Raw genomic sequence first — 19,391 nt, forward strand, 5'->3', positions numbered from 1 at the left:
TCTTACGTCTTCAACAGCATAGTGGCTGTTTATGATCCAGAGGACATGAGTTGTAAATAATCTCAAAATTATTTTATATGATCTTTGATTTACGGCTTCTGCAAATAGCCTTCAAAAATAGGTGCTTTTAGTATTTTCCTTTTATTGCCTCAAACCTGTTCAGATATGGAATGTGCTATCAAGACAAGACAATCCTTTTTAATTATTACAGATGAAATATCTTTTAAGGAATTTACTTTTATCATTCGTTGCCAAATACTTCTCTTCTTGAATATTTCTTATATGACTGCTCAAGTCAGAATATTCACTTCAAGAGCTTGCTCTTTCAAGTTGGAGTTCACAGGACAGCTATTGCACCTGTCATTCTCTTTGCTGAAATTTACGCTTGATCACTATCACAAATACCCCTTGAGTTTACTGAGCACCTAACACTGATTATAAGGGTGACTGAACAATAATTCAAAGCATATTAAAAGAAACTTTATTAATCCAAATAAATATTAATGAAATCCGAGCTTTATTTATTGCTTGCTTGCTTGCAGGTGGATTCACCGATGAACTTGAAGCATCCCCATGACTTAGTCATATTAATGAGACAAGAAACAACAGTTAACTACCTCAAAGAATTGGAGGTGAGGCAACTGGGCGTGGATGCAGCTGAAACTTGTCACATTTCGCAGGAGTCGTTGTGTTCAAAGAAAAATTAAAGCATATTATTTCTTAAGCCTGATTCTTCTGACTTTTAGAGGAATGTACTACTTTTAGATCATATTTTTTTTTTAAAAAAAAGTGTAATTAGAGTGACATTTGAGCAACTGGAAGAGAAACAGACTATCCAAGCCTGAATTTTATGCCTGATTCTTGACTCACTATATCCTTGAACAGAGTTTCCATCTTTAAGTTTTTCCATCAAGTATGAAGAGGAATACTCTCTGAGGATTCTTGGAAGGAGAATTTGGGTAAAACATGAAAAGGAAGAATGGTTTTACTACCCTGTAAAAGTGTAATATGAGGGGCTGGCCCGGTGGCATAGTGGTTAAGCTCACATGCTCTGCTTCGGTAGCCTGGGGTTCACAGGTTCGGATCCCAAGCACAGATCTACACAGCATTTGTCAAGGCATGCTTTGGCAGTGTCCCACACACAAAGCAGAGGAAGAGTGGCATGGATGTTGGCTCAGGGACAATCTTCCTCACCAAAAAAAAAGAAGAAAGAAAGAAATGTTGTTAATTCCCAAGTAGTAAAAACTAGGGTCTTGCTACTGTGTGCTCCTGTTATTGAAGTGAAAAGTATTAACCACTTTGCACCTTGGAAACTTGACATTTATTAGTGCTAATAAAATCTGACCTTTTTTTCTATCTTTGATTTCCATAAACTGATTTTGCTTCATAGCAAACAGTATTAATTATTTAAAAAACTAGGGCTTTTTCCCCCCTCATATCTCTGCTTAAATGTTACAGTGTAAACTGAATCCAAATTTTAAGGGAATGATAAGTTGTAGAAAAAGTAAGTCAATTTGCAAAATGAGATTTAGAAAATTTGGGGGAATAATGAGAATAATAAGAGTGGAATGAGAGTCTGTGGGAGATAGAAGGAATCATAAAGATTATCTTCATTTTAGAGCCAAGGAAACAATTAGATCCAAAGACAGCAAATTGCCTGATTTCACACAGGAAGTTATGGCGGAACCAGAGGCAAACGCCCTGTCTCTTGGTTTAGGAGCTGGCATACCACTTAACGCAAGTAGCCAGTCATTTTCTAGTTATGTAAAAATCCCAAATTTCACTTATGTAAATTCAAACTGGTACATCTATCAACAGAAATAGTTATGATTATATGTATTTTTAATTTCTGGGAGTTAAGAAGGAAGAGCTTTTCACACATATTAACCAGCTGTGCATAGGTAGTAGTATTTTTAGAATATTTGTAAAACTTGAACACCTCACCAATTTTTTCAGTAGTGCCTCACCTTATTCATACCAGTTTTATGCCTTAGAAATTTTGAAATGTTGATTTTTATGAATACTAGGAATAAGACAATGGGTATGTTTGTAGGGTTTCATGTTTGGAAGCTTGATCTGTTTTTATTTAAAAACAGTGTTCAGAAAGAGGCAGTGGTGCAGAAAATAGTTTTTATTTTCAGATGCATAGAGACATTGTATCTGTTTATTGGTGTCTCTTTTTTTAGGAGGCAGTATAATATATTATAAAGAGAAGGAGACTTAAATTATAGGACATGTAGGGAAAATGCCATTCATCAAGTCGGTGAAAATCCAAATGAAAAAGGATGACTCCATCAATTTTTGGTTAAGATAGTGTAATGAGTTCATATTTAGTACACCCCTTCTGCTTCATATACACACCAATGACAGATAAAATACAAAATAAACACCAAAATTAAATGTAGCTAGACCTAAAGCAACTTAAACATCTCCATGGACCATAAATGGAACAGAAACACTAAGTCAGGAATGTAGCTGAAGCTACAAACCTGCTGCTCTCTGAGCCAGGAGCAGGCTGTGGTGTCTGGTAGTTCAGCTCGGTGGAGTAAAGGGAACTGACAATTTTCCACGCAAGATAAAGGGAGAGAACCAGGCTTACTGCCTGAAGACTGGGATGGAGCATTCTCTTCATGAAAAGCGTCTGCGAGGGGAAAGAAGTCAGGGAGACAGAACAACCTGATGACCAAGAAAGGACCTGAACCATCCAATGGATCAATAATTGCATCTTCAGTTTCCTGAATATCATTTCAGGGCAGAATATCACTTTGGAGTAGAAACTCCAAACCAAAATGATAAGATCTGATTGTGGACTTGGGAACTAGATAGAATCTGGAAGCAACCACAAAACTACTAGACACAGGAGATGATGATGGAGTGGTTGGGAAGAGACAGATAGACGGACAGAGATGGAGAAGGGTGAAGGATGACACCAGGGTTTTTGACCCAAGCAATTGAAAGGATGGAGATGACATCTACTGAGACAGAGGAGACTGAAGGAGGTAATGGATTGAGGAGGAGTTCAGCTTTGGTAGGTTAAGTTTGAGAGTCCTATTGGACATCCAAGTGGAGACATCAAGTCGGGGGTTGCTTCTTCAAGTGCAGACTCTGGTATAAAGGCTTTGAGCTGGAGATGCAAATTTGTTATTCACTGACGTGTAGACTTAAAGCCCTGAGAGCAGATAATACAATTTATCTACAAGGTAGTGACAACTAGATGGAGTTAGATACCGGAAGACAATGGAGGAATAGCCTCGGAGTGCTAAGGGAAAATCAATCAAACTAGGATTTTATATTCTTTTAAACCATCATTCAAGAGTGAGGGCAAAGCAAAGGTGTTTTCTCACATACAAAGACAGTTTACTAACCACAGGCTCTCACTTAAAAAAAAATTAAAGATGTACTTCTGCAGGAAGAAAAGTAAACCCAGTAGAAGTGCATAGGATGTATAATGGGGAGTAAAAATACCGATGAAAAAGTTGGTAAGTCTATTTGTTTATTTTTTGTGTTTTAAGAGGTATAACTAGATAAAATTAATAATATGTAGTTGGGTTGGGGCACATTCAGTGATTAGTTAAAGCACATTAGACTTTTGTCATGTTCAGAAAAAGGTAAAAGTAGCTGAATAAATTAAAATTGTGTGGGAAAATTTATGGGCAAACATTAAAAATTTAAGAATAATGGCACCTTCCAAGTAGTCTTACCAAAGGAAATATGAATCTAATCAAACCACAATATAATTTGTTTTCAATGTAATTGGTTTCCCTTGTCATTCTGTATGTTTTATCATATACTTAAAAGATTGTTCTGAGAAGGGCGTTTGTAGGCTTCATCAGACTGCTAAAGAAGTCCATGACAAAAGAGGTTTGAACCCCTGGATCCTGCTGTCAGAATGCAGGAAATACAGAGGACAGAGGAACACATTGAATGAACTTAGGAGATGCCCTCAGCAAAATCCTGTAGAGTGGCAAACTCTACAGGACAAAAAACCCAATTTCTTTAACAAGTAAATTACAAAGATTAAAAAAAAAAAGGAACTAAAGGATAACCAGTAGATTAGAAGGGACGTAAGAGACAAATTAGCCAACTACGGTGTGTGTGGACCTCACTGGATTTTGATACCAACAAACTGCGTTTTAAAAAGTAGGAGGAAATGATTGGGAATTAGAACACAGACTGGATATTTGGTATTAGGGAATTATTATTTTTTACATGTGATAATGGTGTTGTGGTTTTATTTTTTGAAAGAGTTTCTTTCAGAAACACTGAAATATTTACTGATGAAAAACATAACCAAAAATAAAGGAAGCACAAGCACTAAAATAATAGAAATGCAATCTAGTTTCCAAACCTACAAATAAAGAGAAGATACAAGAAGAAGGGAGGGAATGTACAAAGTGTTACCAAGCACATGGCAGGCAAGAAAAGAGACAAAAGCAGCAAAGAAAAAGAATGATAAATAGAAAACCCAAAGTAACATGGTTCAAGTAAATCCAAATAGGTCAGGAATCACAATAAATATAAACAGATTAAACTTGCTGATTAAAAAACTCAGATCAGATTTCTTATTTAGTCCAGCTATATGGTGCATGCAAGAAATAAGTCTAACACAAAATCAGTGTGGTGACAAATGGATAGAAAAAGTCTTTACTATGGAAATACTAAGCAAAAGAAAATTGATATGGCAGTATTTATACAAGTCTACAGTCTCTCACCTGAAATCGTTGAGGCTATATGTAATTAGAATATAGCCTTTTACTTTCTTCTGTTCTTATTGTTTTAGAAATGTTATAGGTGCAGATATCTTGTATTACATTCGACTGCCAACAGGATCGGGTCTCAAACTCCATAATCAGATACACGAATATTTCTTGAGTGAGATATATAAATGTTCAGACTAAGAGGATAAAGACTATAAAATGGCTTTTCATCAAACTTTGCCATCACATGAATTTTAGTGCAAAATTTAAGGAAAAAACTCTAGGTTTTCAGAATTTTAGATTTTATAATCCTAAAGGATGATAAGCCTGTCTCAGACAAAATAAGAATGTAAGATCATTAGTAGAGATAAAGGGAGATACTCCATGTTAACAATCTACCAAAGGGATATAATATTACATGCTTGTCTCAAAGGTATGTGTATGTTTATATCAAAACAGCAAAAGCTGACAGAATTACATGAAAAATCCATAATCAGAGTAGGAGACTTTAACAGATCTTTATCAGAAACTGATAAATCCAACAGAAATATTATAAGATATAGGAAAAAATTATACTTAATCTGACAGCGAGAGAGGAGGGAAAGAGAGCAAGCGTGTGCTCCACATTGAACAAATAGAGTTTAAAGTGTTTTCAAAAGTGAAACATTTATCATAAATAGTCACTACCGGGATAAAAAGAAAATAAATTACAAAGTTTTGTTGTCATGCATAACATATTCTCTGATCACAGTACAATTAAAGCTAAAATATAAATAAGATACACATGCCCGGCGGGGGAAAGGAGGAAAAACTCAAGTATTTGAAAATTTTACATTCTCAAATTACCCATGGTTTAAAGAAGAAATCCCAAACTTTTCAAACTGAACTATGGTGAGAGTACCTCATTCCAGAGTTTGTAGAATGAAGCTTAGATATACGTAGAGGCAAATTTATATACAAAGGCATTTATTACAATAAAAGAAGAGAAAAGAAAGGAGCTAAATATTCATCTCAGGTTAGAAAACGATAAAATAAACTTAATGATTAAAATAAACTTAGTGAACGTGAAGGAAAAGAATGAACCTAAAGAAGGAACATAAAGAAAAAAAAAGAAAAGACAGAATAAAGATTTATTAGTAATGATAAAGCAGATATAGATTTTTATAAACTAAAGAGATTGTTATTAATACTGTAAAAACTTCGTGCCAGTGAATTTGAAAACTTAAGTGTAATGTGCAGAGTTCTAGAAAAATATGAAGTGTCAAAATTGAATAAACGGGGGAAAGGATAAACTCTTTATAAATGATATTAGAAAATTGATTGTCCATGTGGAAAAACATTAATTAGATTCTTACTTTTCAATACACAAAAACCATTTTCTATACACTTTAAAAATCTAAATGTCTTTATCTGTTATAACAAAACACCACATCCTGGGTAACTTATGAACAATAGAAATTTATTTCTCATCGTTCTGGAGGCTGGAAAGTCTCAGATCAGAGCACCAGCGTGGTTGCCTTCTGGTGGGGGCTCTCTTCCTGGTTCATAGCTGACGCCGTCTCTCAACGTCCTACACAGGGGAAGGGAAGGGAGCTTTCTAGAGCCTTTTTTGTAAGAGCACTAATCCCATTCATGAGGGCACTGTCCTCATGGCCTGAGCACCTCTCAAAAGCCCCAACTCCTAATGCCATCCCCTTTGGGGGTTAGGATTTCAACATGTAAATTTGGGGGGATACAAACATTCAGACCATAGCACTAAATATGAAAAGTAAAACTTTAAAACTTAAAAAAAAATAGGAGAATATGTTGATATATTTATGACATCGGGATAGAGAAGGAATTCTTAAATACCACGGAAATCTCAAACAATTAAGAAAACAATTGATAAAGTTGCCCATCTTAAATTTAAAAGTTTCTCTTTAGCAAGTGATACCATGAGCAAAATTAAAAGATAAGCTACAAGCTGGGAGAAGATATTAGCAATGTGTGTAACTGATACAGAATAAGTTTACAGAATTACTGTTTTCATAAATTTCTATAAATCAATTAAAATACTGGGAAAAAATGGGCAGACTTGGACAGTCAATTCGCAAAATATTTCATAAACGTGAAAATGTGTTCCATCTCATCAACGATTGCAGTGTTTGAGATAGTCTACATTTTGTTGCCGTGTATATCAACTTTTACATGGGCAACAAACAGTCCCAGAGACTCAGTGCTGTTGTCACAAAGGACGATGGAGGCTCAAGGAAGAACAACCAGTAAGCCAGTCTAAAGTTTCCACTCAGAACTTACATACGTCATCTCTACTCACATTCCAGTGGCCAGAGCAAGTCCCATGGCCAAGCCTGAAGTCAGTAGGCAGTGTAGTATAATCTACCCACAGGAAAAGAGTGCAGAGGAAACCAATAATTGGAAACAGATCATTTAGTAACATCCCAATAATCTTAATGGCTTAAAACAATAAGGTCATACTAAATGTCACTCTAATCCTTATGCTGGGACCCAAGCTGACAGGGCAGCCACTGTCCGGAAAATTGCCATTCTCAATACAAGAGGGAAAAGAAAGAACATGATGAAGTATACCTTGGCCCTAAAAATGCTCCCCTCCAGAAGAGTCAAATGGCACTTCTCGTGTTAAATTGGCCAAAGCAACTCATATTGGCCCTGTCTGAGTCCAACAGAACAGTGGTGTAGACTCCTCTTGTAAGGAGGGTAGCAAATTCGTCAATAGTAAAGCAGTCTACCCTAATAATTACAGCAAGAGAAGATTTCATATCCATCAGACTGACGTGAATTAGAAAGCATGACAAAACCAAATATTGGTAAGTTTGTGGGGATATGGATATTATTATAATCTGTTGGTAGAATTCTAGTTGTTATAACTACTTTGAAGAGCAGATTGACAGTGTCTAAATAAAACTGAAAATGTGCATCCCATATGACCTCATATTTTTACCCCTGCTGGAACTTTGACACTTGTGCACAAGGAGACTTATAAGAATATTGTAGCATTTTTAATAGCAAAACAAAATTTTAACAATCTAAAGGTTTATAGGAAAATGAATAAATTTTTATACATCCATTAAAATGAAAACTTTAGAGCTATACCAACCAATGCAGATAAATCTCAAAAACATAATATTAAGTTAAAAAAAACAAAATTGTAGAATGATACATGCAGTATGATATTTGTATAAAATTTTAAAACTTGCAAACTAATGCTCCATGTTGATTTTGGATATACATAAAGTAATATTTTAAGAGAGTAGGAGTAATACAGTAATATTTTATAAAAGTATACATGGAAATGATGCATAAAACAAATTCAGGATCGTGGTAACTTTGGGAAGGGAGAGAAGGATTTCCAAGACTGTAAAGAAGGGCTTCAACTACATTTTTTTTTCCTTTTAAAAATATCTGAAGTGAATATGGCAAAATGTTGTGATATGATAGGTACGGGTGAGATATGGGTGGTGGAAATATGGGTGCTTCTGTAATTCCTCTGTGTGTTTGAACAAAAAATTATGAGTAGCAGGAATTCACCTGGAACACAGGGCGTTAGGAGAAGTTATTCCAGGTAGCAGACAACGTGCTGGATGTCTCCAAGGACCAAAATACAATGTGTTTGGACAATTGAAGGCAGTGTCAATTGCTGAGCCATTCTATGCCGGGGAATTAAGTTGATAGATGCAGCTTTATAGGCAGTCAGAGATCATATTATGAAGGCACTCATGCCAGTATTATAAATGTCATGTTCTGTTTGTTTCTGTATATGGACACCTGTTTAGAGAAGCTAATTTGTGTCAACTAAGTTAACTGAGGCTGTATTCAGAATCCTTGTCTTCCTTCGAGGGGATTCGCTGACTTCTTTAACACATTGAATTCTTTCTCATACGTAGTATCTAGACTGAAATATTAGAAAAATCCTCTGTGTTTATATTTTCTTCTCACCAGAAACAATTAGTTGCTCAAAAAATTCACATAGAAGAAAATGAGGACAGAGATACAGGACTGGAACAAAGACATAACAAAGAGGATCCAGACTGCATCAAAGCCAAGGTGCCCTTGGGGGACCTGGATCTGTATGACGGCACGTACATAACTCTGGAGAGCAAGGACATCAGGTAAGGAGAGCCTCTTCCCAAAGGAAAATGACGGTTTCCTGAACAGACCTTTCTCAAATCAAGAAGAAATTATTTTTCTAATGAGAATAAGCTTTAATCACAGATGGGTTTATTGAAACTTGAAAGTTCAAAATACATACCACAAGTAGAATTCTTGGAAAGCTATTGAAAATATTTAATACCACAGTAGAAAATTGGACAACTTATAGTAAAAGAAATACAAATGGCCAATAAATGTGGAAAAAGTATTTCTCAGGAATGATCAAATAAGTACAAATTAAAACATTTAGATTGTTTTCATCTATCAAATTGGAAAAAACATTTAAAAATCAGTAACTGGTAAAAATGTGGAGAGAACGTCAACAGAAGTTTAATATTTATAAAAAGAATTCAGCAGTGTTATATTAGCTTTTAAAAAGTCCACAATCTTAACATCCTGTGACCTACCTACTATATTCTAACTCTTGATTTATCTCCTTTAAGTTGAACTCCTAAAATATTTGACTCTGACAGTAGCTATGTGAAAAGGTATGAATGTTGACTAATATTGGTTGTAAAGTTTTGATGCTTTGAGAATACGGTTCAGTTAGGGAAAGAATTTGACATTTCTTTCCCTTGCATTCATTCATTGCTTCTTGCTTCGTGATTTTAGCCCTGAAGATTATATAGACACGGAATCTCCTGTTCCTCCAGACCCAGAGCAACCTGATTGTACTAAAATTCTAGAACTTCCCTATAGTATACATGCTTTTCAGCACTTGCGAGTAAGTAAAGAGATTTGGGATTTTTTTTTTTTTTGCATTATTTCTTTAATTTAGACTCTTGCTTATAAAAACTCTTTCTCCTTCCAAAGAGCTTTATAATTTTATAAACATCTCCTATTTCTTAAAATTCCTTCAAAATAAATGCTACAAGATGCCATAATACTTGTGCTCTTTTGGGTCTTACAATCTCCTTTTCCTGTTTTTTATCAATTTTTTCTTCTCTTCAGGGTGTACAAGAGAGAGTTAATCTTTCTGCACCTCTATTACCCAAAGAAGACCCAATCTTCACATATTTATCTAAACGATTAGGAAGGAGTCTAGATGACATAGGCCACCTCATCCATGAAGGGCTACAGAAGGTAAGCCATCAGTGACTTAAGGAGGCAGGAAACTCTGTGTGAACAAATGTTCTCCTCTCAGAAAATACCTGCCTAGCTTGCTTTTGTCAAGAGAGTGATTTTAACTTATGAGTACATTCATATGAACTGTATGCTTCAAGTAGGGAGAAATGTTGATAGCCCAGTCTTCTTTACCAGGAAGGGATGCTGAAAAGCTTTATTTAAACTAATTCATGAAAAAACAAATTGTAGCCTATAGAAGCAGCAGGGCTTATAGGCTAGATTATATATTCTGAGTGTGAAAGAAAATTTAACATTAGTGTGTTCGATATATCTACACGCAAAATACATAGATGATCGCTGTTCTCTGAACCAAAAAAAGAATCACCACCAACAATAAAATCTTGTAATTTTCTTTTAAGGGAACATCTACCTGCAAAAATGAAAAAGGGAATTAGGCAACAGGACCCAAGAATTTAAATATATCATTCAGGATAACCTGGAATTTAGAAAACGATTTTTGCTCTTCTCTATGCCTAGGGAATTTCATAAAATGCAGGCTGGTGTCTAAGCAGTATGATAGTGATATTAAGTAAAATGTATAATTGTAACATTTATATACAGTTTATCCAAATACATATTTATATGTTTATTCAAATACATTATGTATTTTATGTATGATTATTTTTGTAGCTAAGTTACCATCTTTGTCTTGTTTTTCTGAAGGTAATGTAAAATATTGCACCCCCAGAACTTCATGAGTATTAAGGGGAAACTGACCTAGGATTTAAAATATCCTTGAGAGGATGGTTAGTTGAAAGTAGATCATAGTGGTAAGTGCTCTATAGAAAATTAAAATAGAGGGTAATTGGGCGGCTACTTTAGACTGGGCAGTTGGGGTTATCCTTTCTGGAAAGGTGACATTTAAGCTGGTATCTGAATGACAAGAAGGAACCAAATCAAGGAAGAAGATTCAAAGATCAAGGAAGAGCATTCTAGGCTGAGGCAAAGGCCTTGAAGCCTTAATGAGGTCGGTGGTATGTTATTCAGCTCAGGCTGCCATAACAAAATGCCACAGACGGGGCCCTAAACAACAGACATTGATTTCTCACAGCTCCGGAGGCTGGGAGGTCCAAGATCAAGGTGCTGGCTGATTCAGTTCCTGATGAGGGCTCTCTTCCTGGCTTGTAGACGGCTGCCTTCTCACTGTGTCCTCACATGGCCTCTTCTCTGTGTACAGGGAGAGAGAGAGAGAGAGATCTGGTGTTTCTTCCCCTTCTTATGAGGGCACTGGCCCTATTGGATGAGGGCCCCACCCTTACGACCTCATTTCACCTTTATCACCTCTTCACAGGCCCTTCTCCAAACACAGGCACATTGTGGGTTAGGGCTTCCACATACGAATTTAGTGGGGAGGGGACACACATTCAGTCTATAACAGATGGCATGTAATCAAATTCAGGTCAATATGGCTGGAGCCTGGTGAGCCAAGGGGAGGATGATAGGGAATGAAGCCGAAGAAGTAGGCCAGAGCCAGACTGTAAGGCTCTGACAGCCAGGGCTGGGACTTTGAATTTTATTCCAAGTGTGTTGAGAAGCTGGAGCAGAGGAATGACATAATTCGATTAATATTTTTAAAAGTACCCTCTTAAACTTATATGGAAAAATGAATGAAGGAGCCCACAACTGGAAATAGACCAGTTAAAAGACTATTGCCGTTGTTCAAGAGAGAAATGAAGGTGGTTTGAGTAGAATGGTTACCTATGGAAATGCACGGACTTAAACTGTTTCCAGAAATGTTTAGAAGTTTGGAAGCTGATGAATTAGCTCTGTGGTATGAGGACAAAAGAGAAATCAAGGATAATTCCTCAATTTTGGCTTGAGCAATTTGAAGCAGGAGCAGGGTCGGGGTGAGAGAAGAGACGATAGAGTTCTATTTTGGCCGTGTTAAATTTGAAATACCTGTATAAGTCTGGAATACAGAAGAGGTCAGAGCTGAGTGTGTAGATAGAGAATAATTGTTAAATAGGGAGTATTTTTAGCCGTGGGACTGGATATGGTCATTTGAAGGAGAGTGAAGTTTGAGAAGAGGCCACTGGGTCCTCTCACATTTCTCTCTCAAGCAGAGGGAGAAGGGCCAGCCGAAGAAACCAGAAGAATGTGATGTCCTAAGAATCAGGGGGAAAAGGTGTTCAAAAGAAGGAGAGAGTAATTAAACAGTGGCATCAAACGTTTCTAGATTTGGGGGGAGATTTTGTGGGAAGATTTTTCTTTAAAGATTTATTTTTCTCTTACTTCCAGTAGATTGTGATATGTAGAGTATTTTGTTTATCATGATGTTTTTAGTAGTTCATGTAGAATTTTTAATTGATCTTTTTGTCCCAATTCATGGTGTAAAGTTTGAAAATGAGAGGTAAAAATTAAAGCGTTTGTTGATTTGAAAGAAAACTTCTCAAAAGGCTATCAAAAAGGAGACGGAAGCCTAAGTCATAAGTCAGTAGTGAGAGAACGGCATATCCCTTAACCAACTACATATAGTGCTAAAAATCTTTAATTGCAGCCCTCAAAAATCATATCCTGTCCTGCAAGATAGAGTACTTAAAGATGAGTAACACAGAGTTATGCTTAGTTTGAATCTTAAAAATAACCATTTTTGAAATAATTAGTCCTTGTAAAAAATTCAGACTATATTACAAAAATCTATAAAAGAGAAAGTAAAAACCATAATTTAAAAACTCAGAGATAATTGCTGTTTTATAATCTTATGAATCTTTATTTTGACACATTTTTATAGTTAAAACAATTATTCCGATAGAATAAATTTTTAATAGTGGAATTGTGGGGGTCAAAGGTTAATCACATTTTTAAGGCTTTTTACATACTTTTTGTCAAATACTCCCCCAGAAATGCTGGACTAACCTGACATTTCTACACTTAATATCTGAGGTTAATATACAGTGTAACCAATAGTGAGTATTGGCAACTTTTTAACCTTTGCCGATTTGTAAAAGAAAAACTTATATCTTTTAAATTTCTATTTCTTTGTTGTTTTATTTCATTTCATCTGCTACTTAGCCATTGTTTCATAACTTTAAATGTCTGTTCATATTCTTAGCCCGTGTTCTGTTGGTTGATTGTCTTTCTGTTTAGATGTTTTATGAGCTCTTTCTATATCAAAGATATTAAACGTTGGCTGTCATATACATCTTTCCCAGTTTATCTTAAACTTTATGACTTTTTTTCCTATGCTGAATTTGAAATTTCTGTACTTGGGTTTAAAATTACTGACGTTGGGTTTTTGACGTGGTCCAGTTTAGTGTTTTGACCTCCGTGTGGTTGAAATTCAGCATATGTTAAGGAATGAAAACTTCTAGCCACAAAAGGAGCAAACCTATCTGAAAATCTGTTTAACTTGACTAAATAATACACTGATTGCCGTATACTAAGGATGTAGTTTTTAGCAGTGTGAAGGTTTGAATTAGATTCTGAGCACAGGGTCCAGACCAGTGGCGCAGTAGTTAAGTTTGTACATCCCACTTCAGCAGCCCTGGGGTTCATGGGTTCAGATCTCAGGCACAGACCTAACATCACTCGTCAAGCCATGCAGTGGCAGCATCCCACATACAAAATAGAGGAAGACTGGCACAGATGTTAGCTCAGCGACAACCTTCCTCAAGCAAAAAGAGGAAGATGGGCAACAGATGTTAGCTCAGGGCCAATCTTCCTCACACACACACAAAAAAGATTCTGAACACACATGAGGAAATGACAAGTAAAAATTCATGTTTCACAAAAGCATAAACCTGTTATTTGCTTATACATATACCTTCATTCAGATATTAAATGAACTGGAAACTTTGCAATGTGTTAATTTCAGGAATTTCACATTAGAGCAACTGGAGTTTCTAAACAGGTTAGGTCTTAACTTCTAAAGTCCTGAAATAGGATCCGACAAGTTATGGTCCCTTTCCCCCTTGGAATGATAGCCTGGAGTTGGACGGTCTCTCTAGGGAGCTCACACCTCAGTGCACTTGCTCAACTAGTGATCAGGAGGCTCTTGGACAGGAGTAGTTTATTTACACTGTGTTCTCTGCTTTATCACTGCTAGGACACGTTACTCTTCTTCATCTTCAATTTCAGAAGAGACAGAGTAGGAAAGATGCTCATCTTGAACATTCTAAGTTGAAGAAACTGTCCTGAGTTGTGTTTGATTGTCATCTTATTTGTTGACTTTCTAGAACTCTTCCTCGTGGGTACTGTATAACATGGCTTCATTTTACTGGAGAATAAAGAATGAGCCGTATCAGGTAGTGGAATGTGCCATGCGAGCACTTCACTTCTCTTCCAGGTAAGAGCCCTCCCCTGCTGGACCTCCCAGTCTTCCGCATAACTCAGGACCCTTCAAGAAGCAATACTTACAAAAACAAGAAGCAGCAGCGTTGTATTGTACTTACTCTGTCCTCCATCCCTGTTAGAGAAACTAGTCCCATCACAAAAAATGACAGATGTCAAAGAGTTCAAAGTGATCATAGCATAATATTCTTCTGATTTCTAGTAAAGAAAAAATACGTAATGTAGATGCTCTCTGATTCACTTGAATGCAAGGACCTTGAGTGGAGAAATTAGCATGAATTCAATTTTTCTTAAAGCAAATCTAAGTCCTAAATACATTTTAAAATCATAAAATGTCTGCCAGACCTTATTTTTGTGGCAAAATTTGTAGCCATCAGATTGAGTAAGAAACATTACAATTTTCTTAAATTATTTTCTCCATCATAAGTGTACTCAGAGTTATTTTCCTACGAGCAGTAACTTTGAATGTAATTTTCCCTTGTTGGATAGTTACACATAGTTGTGGAGTATGTGCGCCTTTCCTAACATCTAGTTACGTCTCTCCATCTCTTCCAGGCACAATAAAGACATTGCCCTGGTCAACCTGGCAAACGTTCTGCACAGAGCCCACTTCTCTGCTGATGCTGCGGTCGTGGTCCATGCAGCTCTGGACGACAGTGACTTCTTCACCAGCTATTACACTTTGGGAAATATATATGCAGTAAGTACAACTTTTGTTTTCCTGACCCAAACCAGTTCCAATTTTCTTTTTATTTTTCAATAAAAAATACCTTTTTTCCTTCCTCCTTTGGTCTGAACAAGGGAAAGGGGCTGGAAATGAAGAAATGAAGGGGAAAAAAGTCCTCAACACAATAATGTATTGTAATTGTCCTAGCCTCTTGACATAAAAGAAAAATAATTAAATTGATAGGAATATTAAATCTCTGCAGAGTACCCGTCTTAAGACAGCAAGACCTTCCAATTAAGCCATCTTACAGCATGCATTCATGTTGTGGAGATTTGGCCACTAATCAAAATAATGTCCACTCTCGAGTGGGAGATGGGTGTGATCTCATCAATCATTGGGGGTTTGGACAGATGTGACCGGGTCGTGGCTAACGTTTCTCCCCCTGTGTGTGTGTATGTGTGTGTGTTTGTTTTTCTCTCTTCAGATGCTTGGGGAGTACAACCACTCAGTGCTCTGTTATGACCATGCTTTGCAGGCCAAGCCTGGGTTTGAGCAAGCTATAAAGAGGAAGCATGCTGTCCTCTGTCAGCAAAAACTCGAGCAGAAATTGGAAGCTCAACATAGGTAATTGAGAGAAAAATTTCACAGGAGCACTAGCACCATAGAACCTGGGTTAGACCTGTGTAGGGTGATATCGGTCCATCAGTTCCTTAGAATTAAGAAAACACCTATTCTAAACCATTGTTACCTCGATAAGAAAGATAAAATTGAGGGAGGCCGGCCCACTGGCGTAGCTGTTAAGTTTGTGTGTTCTGCTTCAGCAGCCCAGGGTTCACCGGTTCAGATCCCGGGTGCAGACCCATCACCACTCATCAAGCCATGCTGTGGCAGGCATCCCACATATAAAGTAGAGGAAGATGGGCACAGATGTTAGCTCAGGGCCAGTCTTCCTCAGCAAAAGGAGGAGAATTGGCAGTGGATGTTAGCTTAGGGCTAATCTTCCTCAAAAAAAAAAATAAAATAAAATTGAGGCACCTGGAAAAAAAAGGGAAGAAAGAAAAACACCTCTTCACTACTGCTAGTCCTGTCCCTTTTCTCCAAATCCAGGAGGTTTAGCTCAATTCAGTGGTTGTCTGGAGGAATCTTTTTAATAACATGGATTGCAGGAACTGGAGAATGTTTGCAGTAAATGCTGTCGTGTAGATCTTTACAGTTTTGACCATCGATTAGTTTTATGAAGTCAGATGGAGGAGGTGCTGCCAGATACTCAGTAATTCTATTGATTATGTTTTTATTGCCATAGAATACACTGTCAGTAAAATCACTTGCAGGTGCTGTATTTGGTCTTTCTCCACTTTGGCTCCTAGAATTGGGCTATTGTTGTGTTAGTTAAGTGACATTCTTTACGTTAGTTAAGAGACATCATTTGACCCACCTTTTAATCAGATTTGGTTGAAAAATATAAATAATTATTTCATTCCATAAATAATAGGGCCAGTTAAGAAACTTCACATAACTCAGAAGCGAATTATTTATCTCGTATAGAATTAGCCTTGATCTTGGGAGTCTACTTTGATTATTAGACAATGAAATGGAGATTGGGAATTTACTATACTATTGTATTTGCTGTTTTTCCAATCTGTTTAAAGCATAGTGTAGTAAAAAGGCAAGAATGACAGCTCACCGTTTGTACCTGGCTTCTGTCACACCTGATCAGAATTTGCCCTGCCTGAGCTTCCAGCATCATGTTCTGAAGAATCAAATTGGTTCTTTCCTATAAAAACTATGCAGCTCCTAAATCTCCACATCACAGTGTAATCGGTAATAAGATTTTTGTGATTAAATATAATCAGGCAGTTGATTTATTGATATTAGATGGTAGAGAATATTTCTTTCTAAGCAAAGTTTCTGTGGTTTTTCCCCAAATGTATGCACCAAGGAATTAAAGTGTGAGAGCAACGTACTATGGCCCTCACTCTTAACCTTGTCACAGGCAGAATCAAAGGAAAAGGTGAAAAGGAGGATTCTAGGAAGGCTTTGAATATCAGTGGAACTAACACACACTTTGTGAAGGGAAATAGAGTTGTTAAATACTTAAAGATTTAGAGTGTATTGTTATGTGTCTTTTGTGGCACCTGTGAAGTCCAACACACCATTTAACGTCAAGGTAGTTGTATTTACGGGAAGAATTTCACATCCATCTTTTTGCCCCCAAGTTTTTTTTTGTTTTTTGTTTTTAAAGATTTTATTTTTTTCCTTTTTCTCCCCAAAGCCCCCTGGTACATAGTTGTATATTCTTAGTTGTGGGTCCTTCTAGTTGTGGCATGTGGGACGCCGCCTCAGCGTGGTTTGATGAGCAGTGCCATGTCCGCGCCCAGGATTTGAACCAGCGAAACACTGGGCCGCCTGCAGCGGAACGCGTGAACTTAACCACTCAGCCACGGGGCCGGCCCCTTTGCCCCCAAGTTTTAATAAAATGATAGCATTTATTTAGCCCCATCGTTCCAGAACCTGTGGTATACTGCTTGTATTTTAAAAGAAAAGAAGCTGGCAATTATTGCCGAGAACCTGTGTGTTTACGTGGGTTTAAAAATTCACAGTTTTAAAGCTTTGTAACTTTTCTCTGGTGTAAAAAAATGCTCAGATCCCTCCAGCGAACGCTGAATGAGTTGAAGGACTATCAAAAGCAGCATGACCACTACCTGAGGCAGCAGGAGATCCTGGAAAAACACAAGCTCATTCAGGAGGAGCAGATCTTGAGAAATATCATCCATGAGACACAGATGGCAAAAGAGGCACAATTAGGTAAGTATTGGCTCCAGATGACTGAAGACAGGTTAGGAAATTCACTTCTAGCATGCTTTCCTCTTTCACAGCCTTCGCGTAGCCATAAAGCAGTAGAAAGTTGTGCGTGTGGCTTTCCTCAATCTTAAAATCAAGAGCCATCACAGCAGATATACCAGCAGGCCTGGGGAGCTGGTTTGGTCCCTCTAGCTTTTTTTAGTTGACATTTTAAAGGAAAAAACAAGTCTTTTAGATCCTAGGAGTCTAGCAACCATTGTTTGCCCTCTATTGCTTCGATAGGCGTGTCTGTCTCCTGCAGATCTTGTTACCGTCCAGATTCAGATTCAGTACTTCTCAGGGGCGCCTGAGATTCTGTATTTCTAGCAAGTTCCCATTTGATGCCTGTTGCTGCTGGTGTGAAAACACACTGTGAGTGACACGGCCCTACACCAAGTAAACACAAGCCGTCAGACACACCCTAGAGCCAAAGCATCCACACTCTTCAGCCAACACTGGCAACAAGGCTAAAATTCCTTTTTGTCTAGCTCCCTTAAGAACCAGAGTTTTATTTTAGAACTGAGATTTTAGACTAAAATTTATCTCAAGCAGAAACTCTTAACCTGGATCAACAGATTAGTTTCGGGGGGTTCTGAAATCATCCCCACAATTATATGGAGAATTTTGTGTGTATACAGTTTTTTTCTGGGAAGAAGATATATATATTAAAATTAAAATATATGGCTCTATTAAAATCTCATAGAGTATATGACCCAAAAATAGAACCACTGATCTGAGGGAACTTGGGCTGACAGAAGATCCGTCATTGAGTGTATCCAGAATGTTTCGTTTCTGATTAAACCCTAAGGGAACAGATCTGACAGCTTGACATCAAAGAATAAATTAATAGAATCCCTTATTTACAGCCTTTTCCCTTGAGAAATATACTGGTCTGGAAGGCCTCTTAACCTCTGAACCTGAACCATTTACAGTGCATTTTATAATCCACCTCGCAAGTTTTCTTTGCTATTTTGAATGTAAAGAGTTATGTTCAGTCCTTGCGATTATTTACTGCTCAGTCTTTACTGAAATGCACCCAGAGCTCTTGTATATAAATCTGAAACAGACTTACCAAGTCTATAAAATAAATTTTCTCCAGGGAGATGGCCGAAGTCTCTTAAAACAATGTAATCGGTAGATTTTATAATCACAGAATGCAATTCCCAGAAGATACCTCAGTGATTATCTGGTGGAGCTTCTTTGTTTTATAGATGGAGAAACCAAGGCTTCTTTTGAATGATTTAATTTAATTAGCCATTAATGAGTGTTCTCTGTGTAAGTACGCTGCCAAGCTCTGAGGAATACAGGGTTGAAACTAAATGAAACTAAGAAAATCATTTTGGCATTGCTGATCTTTCTTATCAGAATTTCCTTTCCTGCTCCAGGAAATCATCAGATATGCCGTCTGGTCAACCAGCAGCATAGTTTACATTGCCAGTGGGACCAACCTGTGCGCTACCATCGTGGAGATATCTTTGAAAATGTGGACTATGTTCAGGTCTTTTTCTTGATTCTTTTAGTTTTTATAAAGTTTTGCATATCTAAGAGTAATATCGCTTTTCCCCCCTTGATTCCTTGTATATTTGATCCCTAAAATTTGTGAC

The 19,391-nt window shown here is 37.0% G+C and overlaps 1 protein-coding gene across 2 annotated transcripts in view; it reads left to right on the forward strand.

The window, feature by feature from the left end:
- Nucleotides 1-19,391, forward strand: part of TTC17 (tetratricopeptide repeat domain 17) — a 109,760-nt gene that overhangs the window by 21,067 nt on the left and 69,302 nt on the right. For both annotated transcript variants that reach the window (XM_008528380.2, XM_070564855.1), the window contains exons 2-10: nt 543-632; nt 8,655-8,824; nt 9,477-9,588; nt 9,816-9,947; nt 14,165-14,274; nt 14,835-14,979; nt 15,431-15,570; nt 17,591-17,751; nt 19,173-19,285. In XM_008528380.2, coding sequence (XP_008526602.2) covers nt 543-632; nt 8,655-8,824; nt 9,477-9,588; nt 9,816-9,947; nt 14,165-14,274; nt 14,835-14,979; nt 15,431-15,570; nt 17,591-17,751; nt 19,173-19,285 — 1,173 coding nt within the window. The remainder of the gene's footprint in view (nt 1-542; nt 633-8,654; nt 8,825-9,476; nt 9,589-9,815; nt 9,948-14,164; nt 14,275-14,834; nt 14,980-15,430; nt 15,571-17,590; nt 17,752-19,172; nt 19,286-19,391) is intronic.

Source organism: Equus przewalskii, chromosome 11, assembly GCF_037783145.1.
Source record: "Equus przewalskii isolate Varuska chromosome 11, EquPr2, whole genome shotgun sequence".
In the NCBI taxonomy this organism is placed as follows: domain Eukaryota; kingdom Metazoa; phylum Chordata; class Mammalia; order Perissodactyla; family Equidae; genus Equus; species Equus przewalskii.